Here is a 20,597-nt window from a genome sequence, read left to right as displayed (position 1 = left end):
TAGGTTCAACAATTTGTGCTGTGAAATGTCTGTGTATTTTATTGTATTTTATTATATTTTAATGTATTTTATTGGAACATCACTGTAAGTAAATCCTAAAATGACTTTCCAGTAACGTTTAGCACTAAGTGTTTAGCTGTATTACTCAGAACAAGATAAACTGTTGATGAGCAATGGAGTCATTCCTGATTTCTGGTGCTCTCCCTAGTGAAGAGCTGACACTGTTGGCAAGCAACACACTCATTTTCCATATTCATTTACTGGATAAGCATCAAGTAAAAAGAAAAAACTGAGCAGTAAAGATGTTGTTCTCTTTCTGAAAAGCCTCACTACACAGAGGCAAGCAAGGACACATAAGAAAAAATCTTGGTCTTAAATAAGTTTTAAAATACTTCCAAGCTACCTGACACACACACACACACACACACACACACACACATATAGAAAACATGTAGCAGTAAGGTAAACGCTATGACGTGCCTCAACCTGAGAATCAACCCAAACTTGTTCTGGGAAAAAGAAATTGTGCGACAAACAAACCAGGTCGTTGTTTTCCATTTCACCCACCAGACAAATCAAATCCTTTCCTCAGAGCTTTCCTAAGCACTGGACTGTGCCCTGAGGTCGCTGACAGCAGAAGAATCACTAAAGAGACTTTCTGAAAACTTAATGAATGAGATTCTTAGACGTTTAGATTCTGCATTTCTGTAAAATGTGAAACCAGATAAGGACCTTGTGACAAGATCAGAAACAGCAGTTGGGAAAACAAAGGCCTGAATGAAATTTGAGCCTCAGCTTTTAAGTCGCTATGGGCAAGAAATCATTAAAGTGTCCAGAATATGGAAACTCAAGTGTCTGCAATTTCACAACTAGAAAAACGAAACGTGTGATCATAACCCCCTGGGAAAGATGTGCAATGCTTTTTTCAGTTGAAATTTCACATCACATTGCTCTAAGTGTAAACATGTGTCAGTAATTGCTGTAGAAAATCTCAAACACTGAAGGTGATTTCCATCACTTTTTGTAAAGCTTTAAAAAAAAAAAATCACTTTCTAAAACAAGTGTGGTTTCAATTTTCTGAAATTATTTAATGATTGTGTAATGTATCTGCTGCTCACATGTCCACAATACAGCCTTCGCTTTTATATTGTAGTTACAAAACAATGAGTCATACCAGTATGTCTAATACATAACGGTCCAAACCTGTTTTCTGTTAAATTCATGGTGACACATTAAGCCTTTCTCTTGGCTGAGAAAGTGACAGACCTTTAACCTCGTCGCTCCGTGAACTGCACCCACCCACCATTGTGCTCACATGCTTAACTCACAGCAGGATCGGTGGATTATCAGGTCGGCTCCTGGCTCGATCGGTTGGGGGCAGAGCAGATGCTGTGACAGGAAGTTGCTAACATGGTCCAGATGTGAGGACAAGAGACCACCTCCAACACAACTGGAAAACGTGGATGACTACAGGCAGCGGCTGCAGACACGTTAAACGACACGGGACAGCTGTGTTCGAGAAAGCTCTATCAAAAGACCTGTTCATGTGATTATTTTCCAGATGCGCAAACCAAATATCAGGTTTTTGTCAGTGTATGGTTTGGAGCTTGTCCTAACTCAGTGCTGAGGAACAAGTAAGTTTTGTTCAAAGACTCACTTTCCAAAGATGATGTGGTATATTGAGGTTAGGATGTGATATTCTACATACAGCACATCACGTATTCCACACATATGGTGGGTTTAGCCTTACCAATGAACCTAACCTGCATGTTTTTAGACTGTGGGAAGAAACTGGAGCACCCGGAGGAAAGGCCCCAAGTCTCAAGTATCTGCATCAAAGCAAATCATTCAGGTGCCCTCTAGTGTCGAAATGATGCAGTGCAATACAGGGACATACTGTAACCAAAGTATCCAGTGAGCCACTATTGTGAAAACAGTGATTATTTTTTTATTTTTTTTATTTATGAGCATAAGCACTGTATATATGCAACAAGTTTCAAATCAAAGATGAAATTACTGAGTTATAAACAAAGCCCTGTGATACAAAACTTTCAATTTGGGAATGCTAAAAGAAAAAGCTAACAAAACAGAAAATTGAAGAACTTACTGAGCATAACTTTTTAAAGCCTTCAAATCCATAGCTTTCCAATGAGATCACATAATCCATCCATTAGCTATACCCACCAGTCACAGAGTTTTCTTTAATAGATTTTATGCTGTCTGGGCTGCAGACCCTCCAGAGAGCTGCATCCACCTCTCAGTCCATTAAACAAAGTCACTAATCCTCATCTTCCTCTTCATCAATTAAGACCATCTTCCGTCTACGCTTCACAGGAGCAGAGACATCCTCCCTGTCTGAATCTGCATCACCATTGGCATCCATGTCCATCGCGAAGGGGGAGTCACCCTCTGTAAAGACAGCACTGTATGAGCTGGAATGTGGTAACTCAGTCATGATTAAACACCATCAGAGATGTATTACTGGTCCTGCCCTGCTTTGGCACAGATGTTAACTGGAAACCTTTAGTTTTTAGAAGCTATTTCTAATCTATGTGATTTCCAACAGAGAAAAATACCATTGTTGTCGTCATCATCTAGCACCGTGCTTCTGCTTCTTTTAGTTGAGGTTTTCTCTTGGGACCTGATGTGAAGATGAACAGATGGAGAATTAAAGAGATTTAGAAGTAAATATAGAGATTTCTCCGGTGTGTTTTGGCTGAATAAAAACATAGCAATGCCTCACCTCTCAAATGTACTGTCTGTGTCCTCTCCAGGGGCGACATCTGATACAGGAGCTAACAAAAACAAAAAACACCATCTTAATCCTCGATTAGCAGCTGATTGAAGACAACGGATTTAAACTGAAGTGAAATGCTGCATCTTAATTGCTTTACCACCACCTACAAAGGGAACTGACCCTATCCCAATGGATTTTGTGAGTGTTGCAATGGCTTGGCATCTTGTTTCTAATGCAACTCAACTACTTTTTTAACTTGGAAAAACAGAATAGTCTTATATGATTTTTTTTTAACTTTGTGGTTATGTGTTGCTGTTTCTCCACAGCAAAAATTCCAAACTAAAAAGATAATTGATTGAGAACAATGCCAGTGCTGTGGATTTGTTAAATTCTCAGGAAACTGAAGCCTATTTATTTATTCACATCTAAAAATACTCGTGTTCTTGGCTATATGAAAAGCTAAAGCACGATATACAAGAGTTTTTTTATACACATACCTGTATGCTCAGTAGTGTTATGCTTCTTCTTGCGTGCAAGCAGCAGAGCTCTCAGAGCCTGAGCTCTCTGATCACTGGAAACCTCCTCCTCCTCCTCCTCCTCCTGCTCCTCAGGTTCTGCAGTAACGATCTTGGACCCATCTTGTTGCTCATCATGTTTAGGTTCGTTCTCCCTTGGAGTAAGGGCTGCAGCTGCACTGCGGAGCTGGGATACGCTGAGCTTTGCTGGGATTCTCCAGAAAGACTCCTGATTACCAGTCACAAATTAGTCCAATTAATTAATTAATTAATTAATTAATATGTAAAAACTACAGTGCATTATATTTTCTTATTAATGTCCTCTGTATTGTCTATTATTTAGAACACAAACTACAAAACTTGAAACCTGAAATGAAAGCAAGAATGCAGGTCAATGGCCTTGGGAAGAATGAGGTGAAATGCTTTGGTAGTGACCTGTTCGTTGGCAGGTGCTCGCATCCCCAGTTTACGTAACAGCCTCTGGAAGTGCTTGTTCTCCATGGCGTCTTCATTTGCCTCTGTCAGAGGGACCAGTGCCACAGGCTGGGAAAAACCTGGGAAATGGATCACAACAACTGAATATGAAAACGAAAACATTTTGGAATAGAGTAAAGAAAAAGGACAGGATATAAAACGTTTTGTTCTAATTATTTGGAGGATTTTTGAACGGTAGACTGACCATCTTCTTCACGGTCCCTTGCTGTTCTGTTAAGGCAATTCTGTAGCCACAACAGTGGGACAGACATCCCTGTTATAAAGAAAGACATGAAACATCAATGTAATCATATTATTATAATATATAATCTGCCAATTTCCATTCAAACAAAAAGTGGAGTGCAGAGCACAAGGCCTTTTTCTCACCATCCTGTTGTAACTCATTCACCATGGCGTCTACATCTGTTCTCCTTCCCACTGTGGAGTGCATGCTTTGGCTTCTGCCATTTTGTGATTCTTCCTTCCCCTGCTCCTCATCTTCCTCTTCTTCGCTCTCTTCAGACTCATCCTCCTCGTCATCCCTAACCACACAATCTTCTGGGAAATCCTGCGTTAGTCCTGTCAGGAATTCTTCCTCAGTCTGTCAGAAAACATTACATTGTAAAAACACAATTTCCTCAAATATAAGGTTTTATAGCTCTATTAAATTTTTATGATGCTTATTATGAAAATTCTTTATCCATTCCATAATTTTGCTGTTACCATTCCTCTTCCAGAGCTCTTCCCTTGAGCTTTACGACTTCTCTTCTTATAAAGCTCACGTCTCTCTGACACCAGGCCCATACTGAGCAGCTTGTCCACCACACGTGCACGGGACCTCTTGGCTGTGAGCTTTTTTAGGATATTACCCAGTACATCTGTGAAAATACAATTTCTGGTAATCACTAAGGAGACTCACCACGCAAACTGTGAAACATTCCTGAAATCACTATAAAAAACAGGAACTGAAAACAGAGATGCAGTGAAAGGCCATTTGATTCTCTCATGCTTTTCAGAGTGAGTCCAGTACCGTCAGAATCTCTGTACTCCTCAAACAGCATCTGAAGCTCCTGCTCCTGCTCCTCAGTCCAAAGAACAATCTGTGTACCTTTCCTTTGAATGGAAAGAGAGTTTAACTTTTAGGTTTTGCAGTGTAGATTGAAAAGGAAGCCACTTTGAAACACATCTCACTGAATTTGCATATTCTGTAAAGATGCTTCTTCCGTACATCTGTTTCTTCAGTTCCTTGGCATTGTCCACCAGACCCATGCGCACCAGCTGTGTCACTACCTGGCGCCGAGTGCGGGTGCTGTTGCTGAGTAATGGCAGCAGAGTCTCCACTATATCTGGCACTGAGCAAAAATAAATAAATAAATAAATAAATAAAATCGGTCAGTGGCAGAGTTTGGACTTAACAGTGTCTAACTGCATCTTGTAACTTCTAACAGATGATGCGCAAACAACAAACAAAAAGAAAGTCAACCTTCAGAATGGCGGTGCTCCTCATAGAGCCTGCGCAGCTCCTCTTCCTCCTCTTCCGTCCATGTTGGCTTCTTTCCCTCTCTGAAATATTGAGGACAATAAAAAAGTTGTGATAACTGAAATGAAAATGCATCTTTTACCTGTGAATTGGTAACAATGGTCAGCATAACATAACACACAAAAACACACACTAAAACTAAAGACCTGTCAAACAAAGAGAGAACCAACCCGTCTTTGCTGTAGCCCTCTGTCATTTCACGTACAGCACCCACATTCTTCCAGAACAGGAGTTCAACATATGCCTTATTGTTTTGTGCTGCCAGTGAAAAGAATCGGTTCAGCACATGCTTGGCAAAGGTCACTAGTTCCTGCGAAGGAGAGCATGAAAGGTAAGCTCCTGTCTGACCTCTCTATCATCAAAACTTGCTTGACAACACGAAACTTGTATTTTCTCGTACTGTATGTACCTTGTAAGCAGCTGCAGCAGGATCACTCAGGATTTTGTTGAACAGGTTGAAGACTGACAGCTGGAAAAGCAGGGCGTCCATTTTTAGGTCAACAGCCAGACGGTGCAACATTCGAACAATGCAGTGGTTTGTGTGGGGTGTGTTTTTTGAGTACGACTTTAAAAGGAGGATGTACGGATGCATGATGCTAGGGTTGGCAAACCTGTGTGGGGCAGGAGAAAGGTAAGAAAATTCAGCAACAAAACAAAAACAAAAACTCTAAGTTATTCTTTGGCCTGCAGAAGAGTTGTCTTTTGTCTGACAACCAGCACCCATAAGTTACTGCAACTATTTTCCTCACCTCTTGATAAAGTCTAGAAAGTTGAACTCTGTTTCAGAAACCTGCACAGACTCCAACTCTTCTTCTTCAAACTCTGCTCCATCATCCTCCTCCTCTACCAAAGGCTCAGGCGGAGAGGGCCCTAAAAGCAAAAGATAAGATTTGAATGCTGCACAGATGATATGGTACAAAGTACAGCTGCAAGAATTATTTGATCAAACATTATTATAAGTAAAATCTCTGAATATTTGACAGTTCCGAGTCTAGTGAACTGAATATTTATCTGTTTTCTGATCTGATCAATTAAGCAATCATTTGAGAAAATTATCATCACATTAAACAATACTGAAAATAACCAATGGATGCACTCCTAATATGTACTTGGCAGGTTGGCATGCAGGATCTGCTTGAGGAGCTCCAGTTCCTCTTCAGGTTCCACATCAGTTGAACCAAAGACATCTCCATCTGGCCACACCTCCCTGAGGATGATAAGACGGTTTAGAGTGATCAACATCTGTGATTAGTTTATATCAAAAATAAAAAACTACTGGATTAAACGATAATGAATTATTGCCTGGCAGCACGCAGCAATCCCAGTGCTTCTGGTCCCAGTCGAGCCAGCAGGGCATCCTGCACTCGCACCATAGCTTCGGTCCGCTGCTCCTCAAGAGGAGTCTCAGATGTGGCATCGAATGGCACAATGCTTTCACTTAAAGATTCTGACAGCTGCACACAGAAAACAAAAAGGTATTCAAGTCTTGGTTTTAGAATACTTCAAGGGCATTGTTGTTATGCAACTTCAAGAAAACCTCTTGAAGTGAAATGCTTTAGTGCATAATCAACAATATGTCTCTAGCAGACAATAAATTCAGACAAGGATATATGTGCTCTGTTCCCCCTTGACCTTGAGTCTCATACTGACCTGAAACCCTGTTGCCCTCAGTTCTTCCTCCACAATCTTCCAGGTCTCCGCCAGTGCTTCAGGACTAGTTTCTGGAGCTGCCGACTTTTTTTCACCTTGAGACTTTTTCCGCCTCGCCTTCTTCTTCTGCAAAGTTAGCAAAAACTAGATATTAAAATCTTATGCAGATGTTAATTACAATCATTAACACAAAGCCAGTTAATTCTAAGAACTTACCTGAACCATCAGGTTTTTGCGCCCTTTGCAGAAACGTTCTAACATGCGCAAGAAGAGATGAGTTGACTCCACCAAGTCTTTAAGGTAGGAGTGAGGCTGTCTGGTTTCATCATACTTCCTCAGTAAGGTCAGGAAAATCTCCCTGTACTCCATCAGGTAGAATATGTTACCTAGAAGGGGAAGGTATACAGATGAGGCAGCTAATACTGCAGTTACATGTAAAACCTTTATCATTTTTTCAGACTTAAAACAATCATTCAAACTGGATAATGTCATAATAATATATCCATACACGTGAGGCATTATGTAGTGACGTGGCTATGTGCAAACCTAGTAGTTGTACAATTTAGTTGACCCAATAACAACAACCCATAGTTCAAAACCTGCTCTACAGCTGTTAGCATCTTACTTTTAATAACGGTGGAACTCTGACGGATGCTTTCATCCTGTGACCGGTCCATCTCGTTCACAGTTAACAGCAGTTCTTGATACGCCTTCAGAGCTAGATGCATCCTAGAAAACACAGAAGATATCAGTCTGGCTGCAACTCACAGATCTGTTTCTCTTAACTTGCTGTTAATGACCTTCTTACCTGCGGGACCAGGATGTGGCCTCTTTGCGGTCAGTAAGCATCATCTCGTAGTAGTTGGTGATGTTGCGCTCTATAAAATGAAAAGCACGGATGGACATGGTCTCCGAAACCAAGTCGGCGCGAAAACCGTTGCCACGATTGAAACCCATGAAAAAGCTGAGCGCCCAGAGGTAATAGGTCTCGTCGTGTTGCTGGGTCTGCTCTCGAATCAGACTTTCCTGTAGAAGAGACATGAGGAAACAACACATTACATACGATAAACTGGTCCACAGTTGTGTGCCCCTCAACAAGCATCAAAAAAGACCACTGCTGTACTGGGTGTTTGGGTCTATGCTATGTGAAATAAGTCATTAATGCTATAGCAGCTAACCTTGACAAGGTACATGAGGTGGTTGTAGCAGTTCTCCAAGAAGTCCACACAAAACTCTCGCAGAAAGAGTCGAACATTTAAGGCTGAACGGCGTTTGTCCTCACACTCTAGAGCCCGACGATTCCTCTTGGGAACACGTCTCACTGCTTTTCCAATGTCATGAGTGTAGTTTTTTAACTAAACAATGAAAATCATCGATACATTAAAATGATGTGTTAACATCACTACGTGGAATGCTAGGATCTCTCCATATCAAAGATTACAGGAGCTGCATTACTCACATTATGAAGATTTCTGTGATAGATCACGTCTTTGTCTGCAATTGATTTAAGACCTTGAATTACATAGGACCCTCCAAAGCGAGAATGTCTGAAAGCGTTGAAGAAAACAGAATTTTTACATATGTGTATGTGTATACATATATATATATTTTGAGTGTTATCTGTATTTCTTTTAAAATGATTCTGTCACGTTTAAACTATGCTTGTATGCTACCTGGTTCCTCTCTGAAATGTGCGGCAACGTTTTTCTGCACTCTCCTTCTGCCTCAGCGCCTCCAACTCCTGAGAATCTCTCTGCTTCTCTTCAGCTGAACGTGCATGACCAGCGCTCACCAAGGTTTCTGGTGTCTGGTCTCTGAACATCAGGGAGATTATTTCTAATACATGCATACTCCACTGCTGCTCACTCTGGGCTGACGCCAGGAACTTGACCAGGTCGTCAAAACCGCTCATGTGAATGGCCCACAGCAGCCTATCATGTACGCTGGCATCATCGTCTACTTTCTACAACAAAAAGCAGAGACATGGATTGTTATAGGAGGAATTAAAGCCGAGATAAAAGATGGTGACAATACAGATCATCTTAAAATAAGACCTTCTCTTCACAAGGGTCTGCAGGCACATGAAGCACATTCCTGACCAACAGCAAGATCCTCTCTATCAGCAGGTTGTCCTCCTCCTGTCGCTGCTCCCAGTCCTAAAGAAGAAGAAGGTGAAAAGGAAAAGAAATGGGAAGATACACCTGAACAAGCAGACCCATTTTACTAATATCATCTAATAAACAGTTAAGCTGAAGGGAACACCGCACTCACCAGTTGCAGAAGGTTGTACAATGTCTCGCTTAAAATGCCAAACACCCTTTCACTAGCAAATGCCTGAAAAAAAAAAAAAGTGAGGACACACAAAAAGACTTAATTACCATGCTTATAATCCAATGTTAACTGTACCAACAGAACTGGATATTGGAACATAATTCAAATAAATTGTGGCATTAAAATTAAAGAAGGCAATACCTCTTTGTAGGATTGTAAATGAGATGTGACTTGCAAAAAGTGATATCTAAACCCTGGGTCATCGGGGACTTTACCAAAGCAAAGCATGGCAGGCTGGGTAAGGTTGACCATGAGCCTGAGAAATGCAGAAAAGAGTCATATGTGCAACAGATTGTCAGATTTACTAACTGAGTTTTCTAGAGAAACTAAAAATAGGAAACATAAAAACAAAATGTTTAGTAAAACTTTGTATAATTGCAGAAATGCCTCATGATATTGACGAGATAATGCTCTGATTAAGACTGATGATCTACGACTTAATAGAAATATTTAGGGGCACTGATATCAAGTTCACATGTTTGATGTTGGGGTTTTTACCTGATGCAGGCATCAAACAAGGCTTTGTCTTGTCCATGCTGAATGATAATAGGTAGAAGATCATTCTGTACAATCTGGCCTTCACCCAGCTGCTGGCGGACATCACGGGTGTCATCTTCATGGCGTAAATACCTGATCAAGTCTTTTACACTCTCTGCAACACAAAGCCAGAAGATGACCACATCAATGAAACTAGTATCATGTATGTATACGTGATAATACGTGTATTTATTAAAACATCTACAACTGCTTACCCAAGCAATCAGCCTCCTTGTGATAGGTGTCTCCTTCCAGATAGCCAAGAGCACTGCATGTTGCCAAGAGTTCACAGTTCATCCTGTTTAGGTCCATATACCATCAGCCAGCCTACGGGTGAATGTTTAGCCTATTCAGCCATATAGTAGGACAAAGAGAGAAAAGGTAACAAGGGTCATTTTCTGTCCTGTTACCATAAAAAAGAAAAGTCAATCTCATCTCAGATCAAGAAAACATTGTACTTGGTATTATCCTAATGTAGTGAACCTACATTGTCAAAAAAAAAAAAAAAAAAAGTAAAGTTAGCAGCAGTTAAAATACTTTAACTTGGTTTGTCATTGCTGACATATAGTACAGGAGCTCACAAACATTTCCAATTGTATTCTCAACTCCGTTCAGGCTGAATACCAGGGTCTACTTTAACATGTGAAGAGTGATGGAAAGTAAGTACATTTACTCTACTTAGTACTGGAATTATATACAATTTTGAGGTATTGGTACTTTCTAAGTTTTTAACTTGTGCTTTTCTTTATGCCTTTATTGCAATTACTTCCACTGTATTTTATAACACTTTTTTAATTACTTTTCAGATTCAGATTATAAATGATTAATAATGAGGACTTATCAAATAATTAAAAGTACTTCTGTAATGTACATATTAATACATTGATAATTACAATCCCAATATTGTATGTATGTATATAACTGTGGAAATAGTCATCCTGTATGATGAGCACCATTACTTATTATTTTAAGTATATTTTGATGCTAATTCTCTCGCATTTTTACTCAAGCTCTTAATTGGAGGACGTTTTGTTAGTATAGTAATAGTAGTTCTAGTAACTTAGTTAGTAGTAGTAATAGTATTTTTATACTGCTGCTTTTACTATTATATGAAAGATGGTTATTTCACCGCTGCCCGTGAATAAACAAAATGCCATGATGAATGTGTTGGGTGTCATAGCCGTTAAAAAATAAGTTTTATTAAAATGCAGACGGCTGCTAATGCTAACTAGCTAACTTCATGTTGTGTCAACGGCGCAGTTAGCGTCAGTTTACTGACTTCAGTCTGGGTCCCAATAAAACAGAAACACCGACACAACACACAGACTCACTTACCGGATCGTTCACACGCTGTTGGAGCCGCCGTGTTCACAGCCGGTGTAGTAAGAAGCGAAGAGTTTGACATTCAAAATAAAATAATAAAAAAACACACCGCTAGTTTTTGTTGGTGTCTCACGAGCCCGACAGGACAGATGAGTCTCGCGCCAACACAGCGAGCGAACCTCTGACAGCGGATGTAGAGTGACGTCATCTGGGGTGATTTATTCCCTCAGTTCGGGTTTCAGGCAGCGCCTTCCCGGGAGGACACACAAGCTTTATCACTGACTTGATTGGGTTTGTATGAAAAGGTTTACAGCTGAACTAAGGCCCTGACTCAGGTCTAAGTGTGACAGGCTTTGATAGATGAACATAACACACAGTTTGCGCTAATGTGTCTCCCGAGAGGTTGAACTCAGGGACCATCCTGCTAGTCAGAAAATAAAGGGTCACTAGAACTAGTGTTGGATTTAAATGGGACCTCATTGAGAAGGATGGGGCTCCTTGAAGTTGAATTATGCAATTAAGAGATTGTTCAGAAGTCAATTTGGTCTCCAAACCAGCAGGTCTGATTTGGGGTTAGAAAGAAAATTGCACATTTAGTACTTATGTACTGATCTGAATTGTTTTTTGAATTCCATCATTTGGTGATTGGGTTGCATTGATTACCTAAAACCAAAAAAGCAGCAGTACAGGTCCACATTTTAAAACCTAATTGTCTTTATTCTAACATTTTATGGTTTCAGTGGACTACATAATACCTATTTTGTCTGCACAACCCAAAGGCAACTGGGATTTCCAGGTAAGACTAATTGCATAAAAGGTTATATAACCTGTGCACACATCATGTTTCTCCATTTTGGACTGGATTGTGTCACAGACACAATGCACAATCCAGAAAAACAATACATCTCACCTCAGATTTGTCAGAAGACTGACATAGTGTACATGTGCCTGCACAAGGAGCCCATGGTAGTCATTGGGTTGAAAAAGACTGTAGGTTTTAACTGTTTTGTTACAAGAAGCAATTGAAAGTGGGTTTTCCCACAAAGGTTGGAATGCAGTAAAAATTGCCCTCTCATCTCGCTCCACTGCAGGACAGAGAGAGTCAGGAAATCCTTTGTTCCCACAGCTATAAGACTCTTTGAACTCTCTTAGACCCCTGCTCCATAATCCCACCAACTTGCTCACAAGCATCACACACACATACAGGCATTACACACTGGACTCTGCATGTGCAATGAATTGGCTTGTGATTTAATTTTTAACTGCCATTTTATTCTTCTTGTTGCTTGTTTAGTTTTTTACTATGAATGTGTTTGGAATGTATGAGTTACAGGGACACTTGAATTTAATAAAGTATTTCTATTCTCTTCTTTGCTTCCTGTAGACCAAAGTGAGGTGCCCTGTTTTGTTTTGTGACCCCTACCCCCTTAAAGTGTCTGTACATGCCACTGATTCTGATCCTTGGACATATCAAAGTGCAGGTTGTCTTGTGTGCAGCACAAACACTCGTTTTATCATAGAAGGCAAAGTAGACCAGCAACTGACCATTTGACCATTGACAACCTTTTTCTGTCCATTAATAAATATCTACATGACAGACAAGACAACACATATTTGCTCCAATTAAGTTTATTTGCACTACATATTCATTCATCCGATCAGTCGTGCCCTAATCACACACAGCACTGCGAAGCATATTCAGCAAAAGTCTTCAGTTGGTGACTATCATATTTTCACTGCCAACATTTCTGTGTGTTACATGTTTATTATCAATCCAAGTCTTCGGTGATTTGACACTTTGACAACGGGGGGGATCAAGGCTTCTAAAATACTCTAATGGGTTCATATGTTCTTGGCCTGTCTTTAAAGGGCTGTTGACTAAAGGGCAGTGTCTGAAAGTTTTTTATTAATTTTTGTATCTTTCTAAAATCTGGCATTTGCACTACCTACCTTGTGTCTAATTTAATAGTCTGCTACCAATGTGTGGTCAGTGGGATTGCACTGTAGATCAAGGCCTCAGGTGGTTCATTAACAAAGTGGTTTTGCCTAGCCCTACAGATGACATCTGTGTTTAGCAAAAAGTCGGGTGGCTTAAATAGCACCAAAGTGATATTGTCTAAAGGGTTTCATTTCTCTTCATAGTTTGCACCTATACTGAAAGACTCCTTGCTAGACAGATTTACACAGAACTAGTGGGAATGAGGACTATATAGATCAGAGTTTGGCTTTTTTTCATGTATTTCTTTCTATCATGGCACAGGCCTTCACTTTTCCACATCTAGTTTTTTTGATCTACTCATCCTGGTCGTCCTTACTGGCTTTATCAGTGCGGCCTGAGTCTCTCTCCTTCTCCCTCCTGGATTCCTTCACCACCTGATTGAAAAGAAACAAATGAGCTCAAAATTATTGTCATATGGTATAAGTAAATATACAAGTCATGTCCTTTGCAATTTCCATAATGTAGATTGATTTTTTTTTTTTTCGTGTTGTGTCTTGTAATTTACCTCTCCATCTCTAGTCTCAACCGTCTTTATCACCACAGTCCTCCTGCTCACGCTGTCTGGAGTTTCATAGTCTGTGAAAAGTGAGATTAAAGTGCTGCTGAGATCTTTAGATTCAGATAAATTTTTATTTCATAAAATAGACATTTTGCGTTTCTCAATTACTTTTCTCAAGCTTCACACTCGAGGTTGAATCGTCATTATCAACCACAGCAGTAGTTGTGACTGGACAATGATTTACATTGATTGAAAGTTAAAACAGAGCTCATCATCTTTTATTTAATTGGGGACAAAGAGAACAACACCTTACCTCGATCGCCAAGGTGATTGCTCATACCGATATTTAAAACAGGGACAGTAATCCTAAAAAGGAATATAAAATGCTGGTGTTATTAACTAACCTCAATTGCTCACAGGTTCTCAAATGACACCCACAGAATAAAAATTAGACCACAGAGGAAACACCTTAGCCAATGACAAATGATTAATTAACATGAACTGGACTACTGACTACTTACTAATTGCTGTCTACTTACTTACTGCTTACTGACTGTTACTTTCACTACAGGACTGCTTGTATTTCCCTTCAGGGATTAATAAGGTTTATCATATTGTTACTTGCAAACTCGCATATTTTGTTTTTACTTTGGAGGAAATTGGATTATTAAGAGGAAAGTAATTTGAACTCTACAAATAAAGGACTGAGAAATCAACTTAGGCCTTTGTTTTGCTCTATTACCACGTCTTGCATACTCTCAGTGCTCAAAGATGGAAATCTAAATTGATAATTCAGGCCTGAGATAGGTTCTTTGCCTCACCTGTTCTCCTCCCCCTCCAGGAGTTTACGGTAAGTGGCTATTTCAATGTCCAGAGCCATTTTGACATTGAGGAGGTCCTGGTATTCTCGAAGGTGGCGAGCCATCTCCTCCTTCAGATGGCGGATCTCATCTTCCAGCCTGCCTACATTGTCCTGGTAGTTGGCAATCTCATTACCAAACTGGTCCTCCATTTCACGCATCTGCCTCAGCAGAGCTTCATTCTGAAACAAACAGTAACACAAGCAGGTGTGAAGGACTTTTCTCAGTTAATACAGAAAAATGCCAGATGTTGTTTGGTCTCACCGTGTTCTTGAGTGCATCGATTTCACAGTTGAGAGACTGAATTTGCCTCCTGGACTCATTGGCCTCCTGCTTGGCCTGCCTCAGAGCATCAGTGTTGCGCTTTGCAGACTCAGTTAAATCAGCAAACTGTAGGAATAAAAGAATGAAGCACAGAAGCATGAAGCTGTGCTTGTGCGTTCGTGTATGACTTTCAACATGTCTGTCTGCCTACCTTGGACTTGTACCAGTCCTCAGATTCCTGCATGTTCTTTAAGGCAATGGTCTCATATTGAGCCCTGATGTCCCTCAGTGCACCAGTTAGATCAGGCCTGGAGGTGCTCTCCACCTCCATCTTCAAATGCTGGGTCTGGACACTCACTTGTACGTCTTGGATTTCCTGATAATAACCAAGATATAAACACAAATTGACAAAAGCAGCAACATATTGTCAGAAACTCAAAATAGTCAAAGAAACACACTTGCCAGCAATTGAAATTAAATGAAGCAATCATCCATGCTGGAACCATAATATTTATTTAATCATTATCCTCCAGGGTTCAGTTCTGGGACTCCTACTTTTCTCTGCACAATATCTCTAGTTGATGTAAATACTCAACATATTTATCCAACGTATATGAAGATGACATTTAAATAGTATTACTTCTGAAACTGTAACCGCTTGCCTTGTGAATACTACTGCCTGTTCTTGTGGACAAGATCCAGTACAGATCTCTTTTGCCAAAATAAAAAAACATAAGCATGAAATCATGTTGTTCATTTTATGCATTAATTAATTCTTTGAAAAAGGATAGATTCATATATAGAACAAAAGTATATGAGTAAGTAGATGTTAGACGACCACATAAGATGAGTTCAGCAGCATGTTTTGCACTATTGTTCACTACTGAAAGAAAGGACTTCACAGGTAAGCACCGGAGGAAAAATTCAGTAGTAGCATTACTTACTTCATCATGGAGCTTCTTAAGAAATTCAATCTCATCCATAAGAGACTCAATCTTTCTTTCCAGCTCCAGACGAGACAGGGTGGCGTCATCCACGTCCTATTTTTGTATGAGACAGATAAATTATGTATGTTTCATTATAGCCATAGTTTCTGAGATTACATTACAATTAGCTGAATGTTTTGCTGTATGTGATGTAGCAGCTATCCATCTGCTTTGCATAAAAGGCACTGCATAAACCTATTGAGCTATGATGTGGTACAAAGATTACAGATAATTTCTCTTATAGATATGTTTACAATCCAAATTCCACATTTCAATTCAAAAAAGTTTATTTTGCTATACATTTTTTATTATAATGCAAATAAAAGAAGTAAAAATGTTAATCAGTAAATTGAAGATAAATTTGATTAAAAGTTGTTTCAATTTTATAACTTTTCAAAGTTATATATGGAAAAATATGAAAAATTGCCTTTGCCAATGACTGTCCAATGTCTTCATCAGTGACATTTTAAACATCTGGTCTGTCATATTTCTGTGACACCATTGTAGAGATGTTGAAAATGGAGCAAACTGTTCATTTTGACCTGAGGACACTGTAATCAATATGTCAGTCATGGTTTAGTGAGGTGGGAGTGTACCTTGCGGAAGGCAGCCAGGTTATTCTCAGCATCTGCCCTCTTCTGGGCTTCTTCATCCAACCTTTAGTACAGAAGGAGATGAAAATGTTTCAAACAGCGTACAGATTTCCTTCAGTACAGATTTCCTGTTTAGGTTAGCTAAGGTTGCACCAGTGCACCATCTGGCAAAAATCTTTCAGAGTCAATTTGTTAATTTAATGCCCTGTTAAAAGGTTTTTGGGAGTGTGCCCAGTGGGATCAGCAGCTGCTCTTTTCAACCAGTGTGGTTTCCCCACAGTTCAATAAGGTCATCTGCACACACTCACTAGGATTATGGACACACACTTCCTCTGTGTTCAAAGATTTCAAATGGCCCTTTAACACTGGCTGGTAAACACTGAAGAGACAAAAACTATTAAGTACAGAAAGTAGATGTGAGCGTGAGACTGTATGTATGTGAACTATCATAAGCCAAAATGTCATTGGCTTCCCCTGTAAGGAATAAAAAATGAAAAATTATATTTTATTTCATTTCAGCCAGGACTCCTTATCATAATGATTTAGAAAGCTCAATTAGAATTCATCAGTTACTGCAATAGCTCATTACAAATTAAAGCACAACACCCAACACATAAGTTTGCTCATTCTCTGGACCATCGATGTCCGACTGTGTGGTTGACGCCAGCTCCATTTGTCCTGTCAGACGGAAGTCTGGACATTAGGTGAATTAGTGGGGAAAGCATCACATAGTGGGCCCTGCTTCCTCATCTTTAATTCATGTTCTGTTACACAGGGCCGTTTTTTCCTAATGGGGTCTCTGGCATCATCCCATAAGCACACAGGGACACTGAAAACTCACCTAATGGAGTGACTGACTCACATTGATTTTTCCTGATGCTGTTCTCACCACGCCTGACATCCATCCTCTTTTCCTCTGGTCCCATTTACTCTCTCACTGCCCTCCCTGCTCCTCAGCCAGCCCCACCCTGTGTCTGGTCCATCTATCTTCCTCCTTTCTCATCTCATCTCCCTTTGTGCATACATCATTGTGCAGGTTTCTAAGTATATACATTCAGGTTATTTAAGGAACTCAATTATCACCTTCTTTATGTAATCTGGGAGCAGGTAGTGTGTTATACTTTTGTGTCGGTCACTCTCCTGTCATGTACAAAATGTTGTGCTCAACATCTTGTTTTATATTGAATATAATATACAAAGGTTGAATAATTTGGTATTGATGGAAAACTGTCTGATACACGTATTGCAGTGCTATTCTAGTCTGCCACGCCCTACACCAACATTACTGGAGTCAGGACATCCAGGGGCTCTCTATTGTCACTGCTCTTAAAGAGGACCATGCAGAGTCTATTACCGTGCTGCTAAAGAATTTAAGGGTGCACTGGAGGTAAAGCACAGTAACCCACACCTATGACTCAGTGTAAATGACTGATGAACCAGGGTGATACTGGAAACAAGAGAGAAAACCTTTTTGATGGTATGGCATTGAACAGCTTTCTTTGTAGCCCTGTGCATTGTAATCATTCTGAAATTTTCTTGACATAAATACCTCGAACTGCTCTACTGTATTTATGTTTTGGTACTTTTTCTTTTCTCCAAGTAACCTTCAGTCAAAACCTCTAACATCCACCCTCATTCACAAACTGCCTGTCTCTGTCTTTTTGTCTGTCTTTTTGTCATGTAACTGATCTTCATGTCTTTACACTAAGCCTCTTTCTTGTGTCATCATGTTGGTACCAACCTCTGCTTGAGCAGGGCCAGGTCCTCAGCCAGGTTGTCCCTCTCCAGCTGGTACTGGTCCCTCTCCTTTCCAATGGCATCCATCTGGCGCCGCATCTCCCTCAGCTCATCCTGGAAGAGCTCAGAGGCACGGTTGGGCTGGCCATGCTGCTGTTGGCCCTTGTACTGGTTAATCTCCATCTGAAGTGCACTGTTCTGCTGCTCCAGGTAGCGCACCTTCTCGATGAAGCTGGCAAAGCGGTCGTTGAGTTCCTGCAGCTCGGCCTTCTCATTGCTGCGGGTGGTTAGGAACTCCTGGTTGATGGCTTCAGCCAAAGTGAAGTCTACCTTGTCATAGGAGAGGCGAGGGGGCTGGGTGCTGGAGCGGGAACGCTGTTGATGGTAGCTGCTGGAGCGGGATGCCACCACAGGTGACAGTGAACGCATGTAGCGCCCCCCAGAAAGGGGCATATGGGAGGGCACAGAAGAGTAAGATGACATGGCGATTGGGTGAGGGCTTCCAAAAGTGCGCCTGTAGGAGGTGGAGGTATGCACTGAGCGGCTCATTGTTGGTCTTGTTCCGTTCTCTGACGCTGTGGAAAGGTGGAGAGCCGGAGTCTTGGAGATGCTTTATGAAGCAACAGAACATCAGACTGAAGAGTGCTGGGGGTTTTTATGCCTTTAAGCTGGCTATCCCATTATCCTCACACCTCCCCTTCCCTCCCTCATTTCTCCTTACCCCACCCACACAAATGCTTCCTTCCTCAATTACACATCAGTATCCACGCTCTGGCCACACCCTACCCTCCAAAGATAGCCCTGCCTCTCTCCCCGCGATCACCTCTGGCTTACTTTCTGTCTCGACAGTTCCACCTTTTTAACCAGACCAGCTGGCACTTGGCCAGACTGGCTTCAACATTACTACTCTGATGACTAGAGATGTCTCCTCACGCCCACCCCTCTTTGCTATCTCTGATTTATGCCCTCGTTGACATTGTGCACTGATTTCACCGTCACTTGTTAGTGTTATTTCTCCACATGATTCCTGTGTACTGTATTTGATTTCACTCTTTAGGCTTGCACTTTTATGTTCTTAACTTTACGGTCAAATGTGTGTGTGAAGGATTCAGTTACCTGTTTCCCAATAACAAAATGTGAAACTGCAGCCAAAACTGAATTATATGGATACATTGATTTGATTCTTTTTTCCCTCTTCCATTTGTCTCCCTCCCTCTCTCCCCTCTGTCTCTTTCCTTTTGCAGTAATGGAATACTTTATTGATATTCTGGGCGTCTGAGAGACAGCATGACTTTGCAGTTATTCTATCCTCTTTAAATGTACTAGATCCAGTAATCCCTGTCAGAGTACGATTTTTCAAATCTCTGGATATTTACTGCAGATGGGGTGTTGTTTGATGCAAGTCATGTACCGGCATCTTACGATGATGGTGATCACAGAACAATGATATTTCAGTAGCAATAATAGCAGTAATAGTAATAGAGCAGTGTGTAGGAAGACATATCAAGCTTTTACTGTTTTCAGTTTGCTCTTAATAAAAGCAGTCATTAAGTTAGCCACCCTATAAGTTAATGCTTGATCAGGATTCAAAATACCAAACTCTGTAACACCATGTCTCTGAAAATCTCTTTAGAGGTATAGCTCCTTTCAGCAACAATGCAATTCAAAGAGCTTTGCATCAGACATAGACATTCATTAAAGAACGATACAAAATACAATACAAAACAATACAAATTTTATGTGATACACAGTAGACAAAAGACAATAAGCACAAATTGAATAAAAACAATAAGTGGGTATGACACAGGATGACACAGCAAGTGAGCAGCAAAATCCATAAACATTTTTCCATGTTCACAGGAAATGGATAATATTTTATGGATTTTACATATGCAAAATGTAAAAATGCTTCAATCAGATAAAAGGGTAATATTAATGTTGGATATATTCTCTGAGGCAGCACCTTTAACTCTGCAGACTGTCTGCAAATATGTGTGGAGTTGTATTGCTGTCTTTGTGAGGGCCAATTTCAGTTTTAAATCATCATAGTGAAGACACTTCTGCAGCGTTAGGACTTTTTAATCAGTCTTACTAATTCAAAGGACAGGCTGGAGGTGAAGACGATTTCAAAGGTAAGGTTACAATTAGATTAGGGTTATGTGCTGGGAAATGAATTATGTCAGTGAGGGTCCTTACAAGTACAGAAAGGCAGTCCTCACACACACGTGCATGTGCGTGCACTCCTATGTGTGTGAGGTCTATAGTCATTTTTTAAATTGAGGTCTGCAGACAAATCCAGCATAAAGTTGATGTCATTCTGAGCATGCTCTGTGTCAACTGGGTGTGGTACTTTCTTCCTTTTGAGGACTCCAGTGATGCTTGTTACCTTTAGTCTAGTATTATGTGTACATGCCCTCATCTAATAATGGAACAGCCCAATATAATATATTTGAACAATCTATCAACCACACCATGGACTGTTACACATCAATCGGCAGCTTTTATTTTAACCTGTACTCTGCACTTTTCTAATGAAATTTAACTTTAAATGT

The 20,597-nt window shown here is 40.3% G+C and overlaps 2 protein-coding genes across 3 annotated transcripts; both read right to left on the bottom strand.

Annotated features, from left to right (window-relative positions):
• Positions 1–2,258: 2,258 nt before the first annotated feature.
• Positions 2,259–11,267, bottom strand: timeless (timeless circadian clock). Of its 2 annotated transcripts, none has more exons than XM_026308101.2 (29): positions 11,120–11,267; positions 10,000–10,130; positions 9,746–9,899; positions 9,389–9,503; positions 9,188–9,250; positions 8,971–9,072; positions 8,590–8,879; positions 8,376–8,463; positions 8,095–8,271; positions 7,725–7,942; positions 7,542–7,645; positions 7,133–7,302; positions 6,917–7,042; positions 6,569–6,720; positions 6,376–6,473; positions 6,016–6,136; positions 5,676–5,877; positions 5,437–5,576; positions 5,210–5,289; positions 4,955–5,078; positions 4,757–4,839; positions 4,450–4,604; positions 4,114–4,327; positions 3,932–4,000; positions 3,688–3,806; positions 3,235–3,481; positions 2,744–2,795; positions 2,577–2,641; positions 2,259–2,409 (listed from the first exon to the last, which is right to left on the bottom strand). In XM_026308101.2, exons 2-29 carry the CDS (start codon positions 10,094–10,096, stop codon positions 2,279–2,281), a joined length of 3,756 nt encoding a protein of 1,251 aa, XP_026163886.1. In that variant the 5' UTR covers positions 10,097–10,130; positions 11,120–11,267; the 3' UTR covers positions 2,259–2,278. The 2 variants fall into 2 exon arrangements, with proteins under 2 accessions (XP_026163886.1, XP_026163887.1); XM_026308102.2 differs by having other exon boundaries at positions 2,744–2,783.
• A 3,155-nt stretch (positions 11,268–14,422) lies between these two features.
• prph (peripherin) lies at positions 14,423–18,649 on the bottom strand. Its single transcript, XM_026306771.1, has 6 exons — positions 18,050–18,649; positions 16,312–16,372; positions 15,674–15,769; positions 14,941–15,105; positions 14,730–14,855; positions 14,423–14,647 (listed from the first exon to the last, which is right to left on the bottom strand). Exons 1-6 carry the CDS (start codon positions 18,592–18,594, stop codon positions 14,423–14,425), a joined length of 1,218 nt encoding a protein of 405 aa, XP_026162556.1. The 5' UTR covers positions 18,595–18,649.
• Positions 18,650–20,597: the final 1,948 nt, after the last annotated feature.

Source organism: Mastacembelus armatus, chromosome 5 (assembly GCF_900324485.2).
Source record: "Mastacembelus armatus chromosome 5, fMasArm1.2, whole genome shotgun sequence".
Lineage (NCBI taxonomy): Eukaryota > Metazoa > Chordata > Actinopteri > Synbranchiformes > Mastacembelidae > Mastacembelus > Mastacembelus armatus.
The sequence above is the reverse complement of the archived record's forward strand: the minus strand, read 5'-3'. Positions and strand labels throughout refer to the sequence as shown.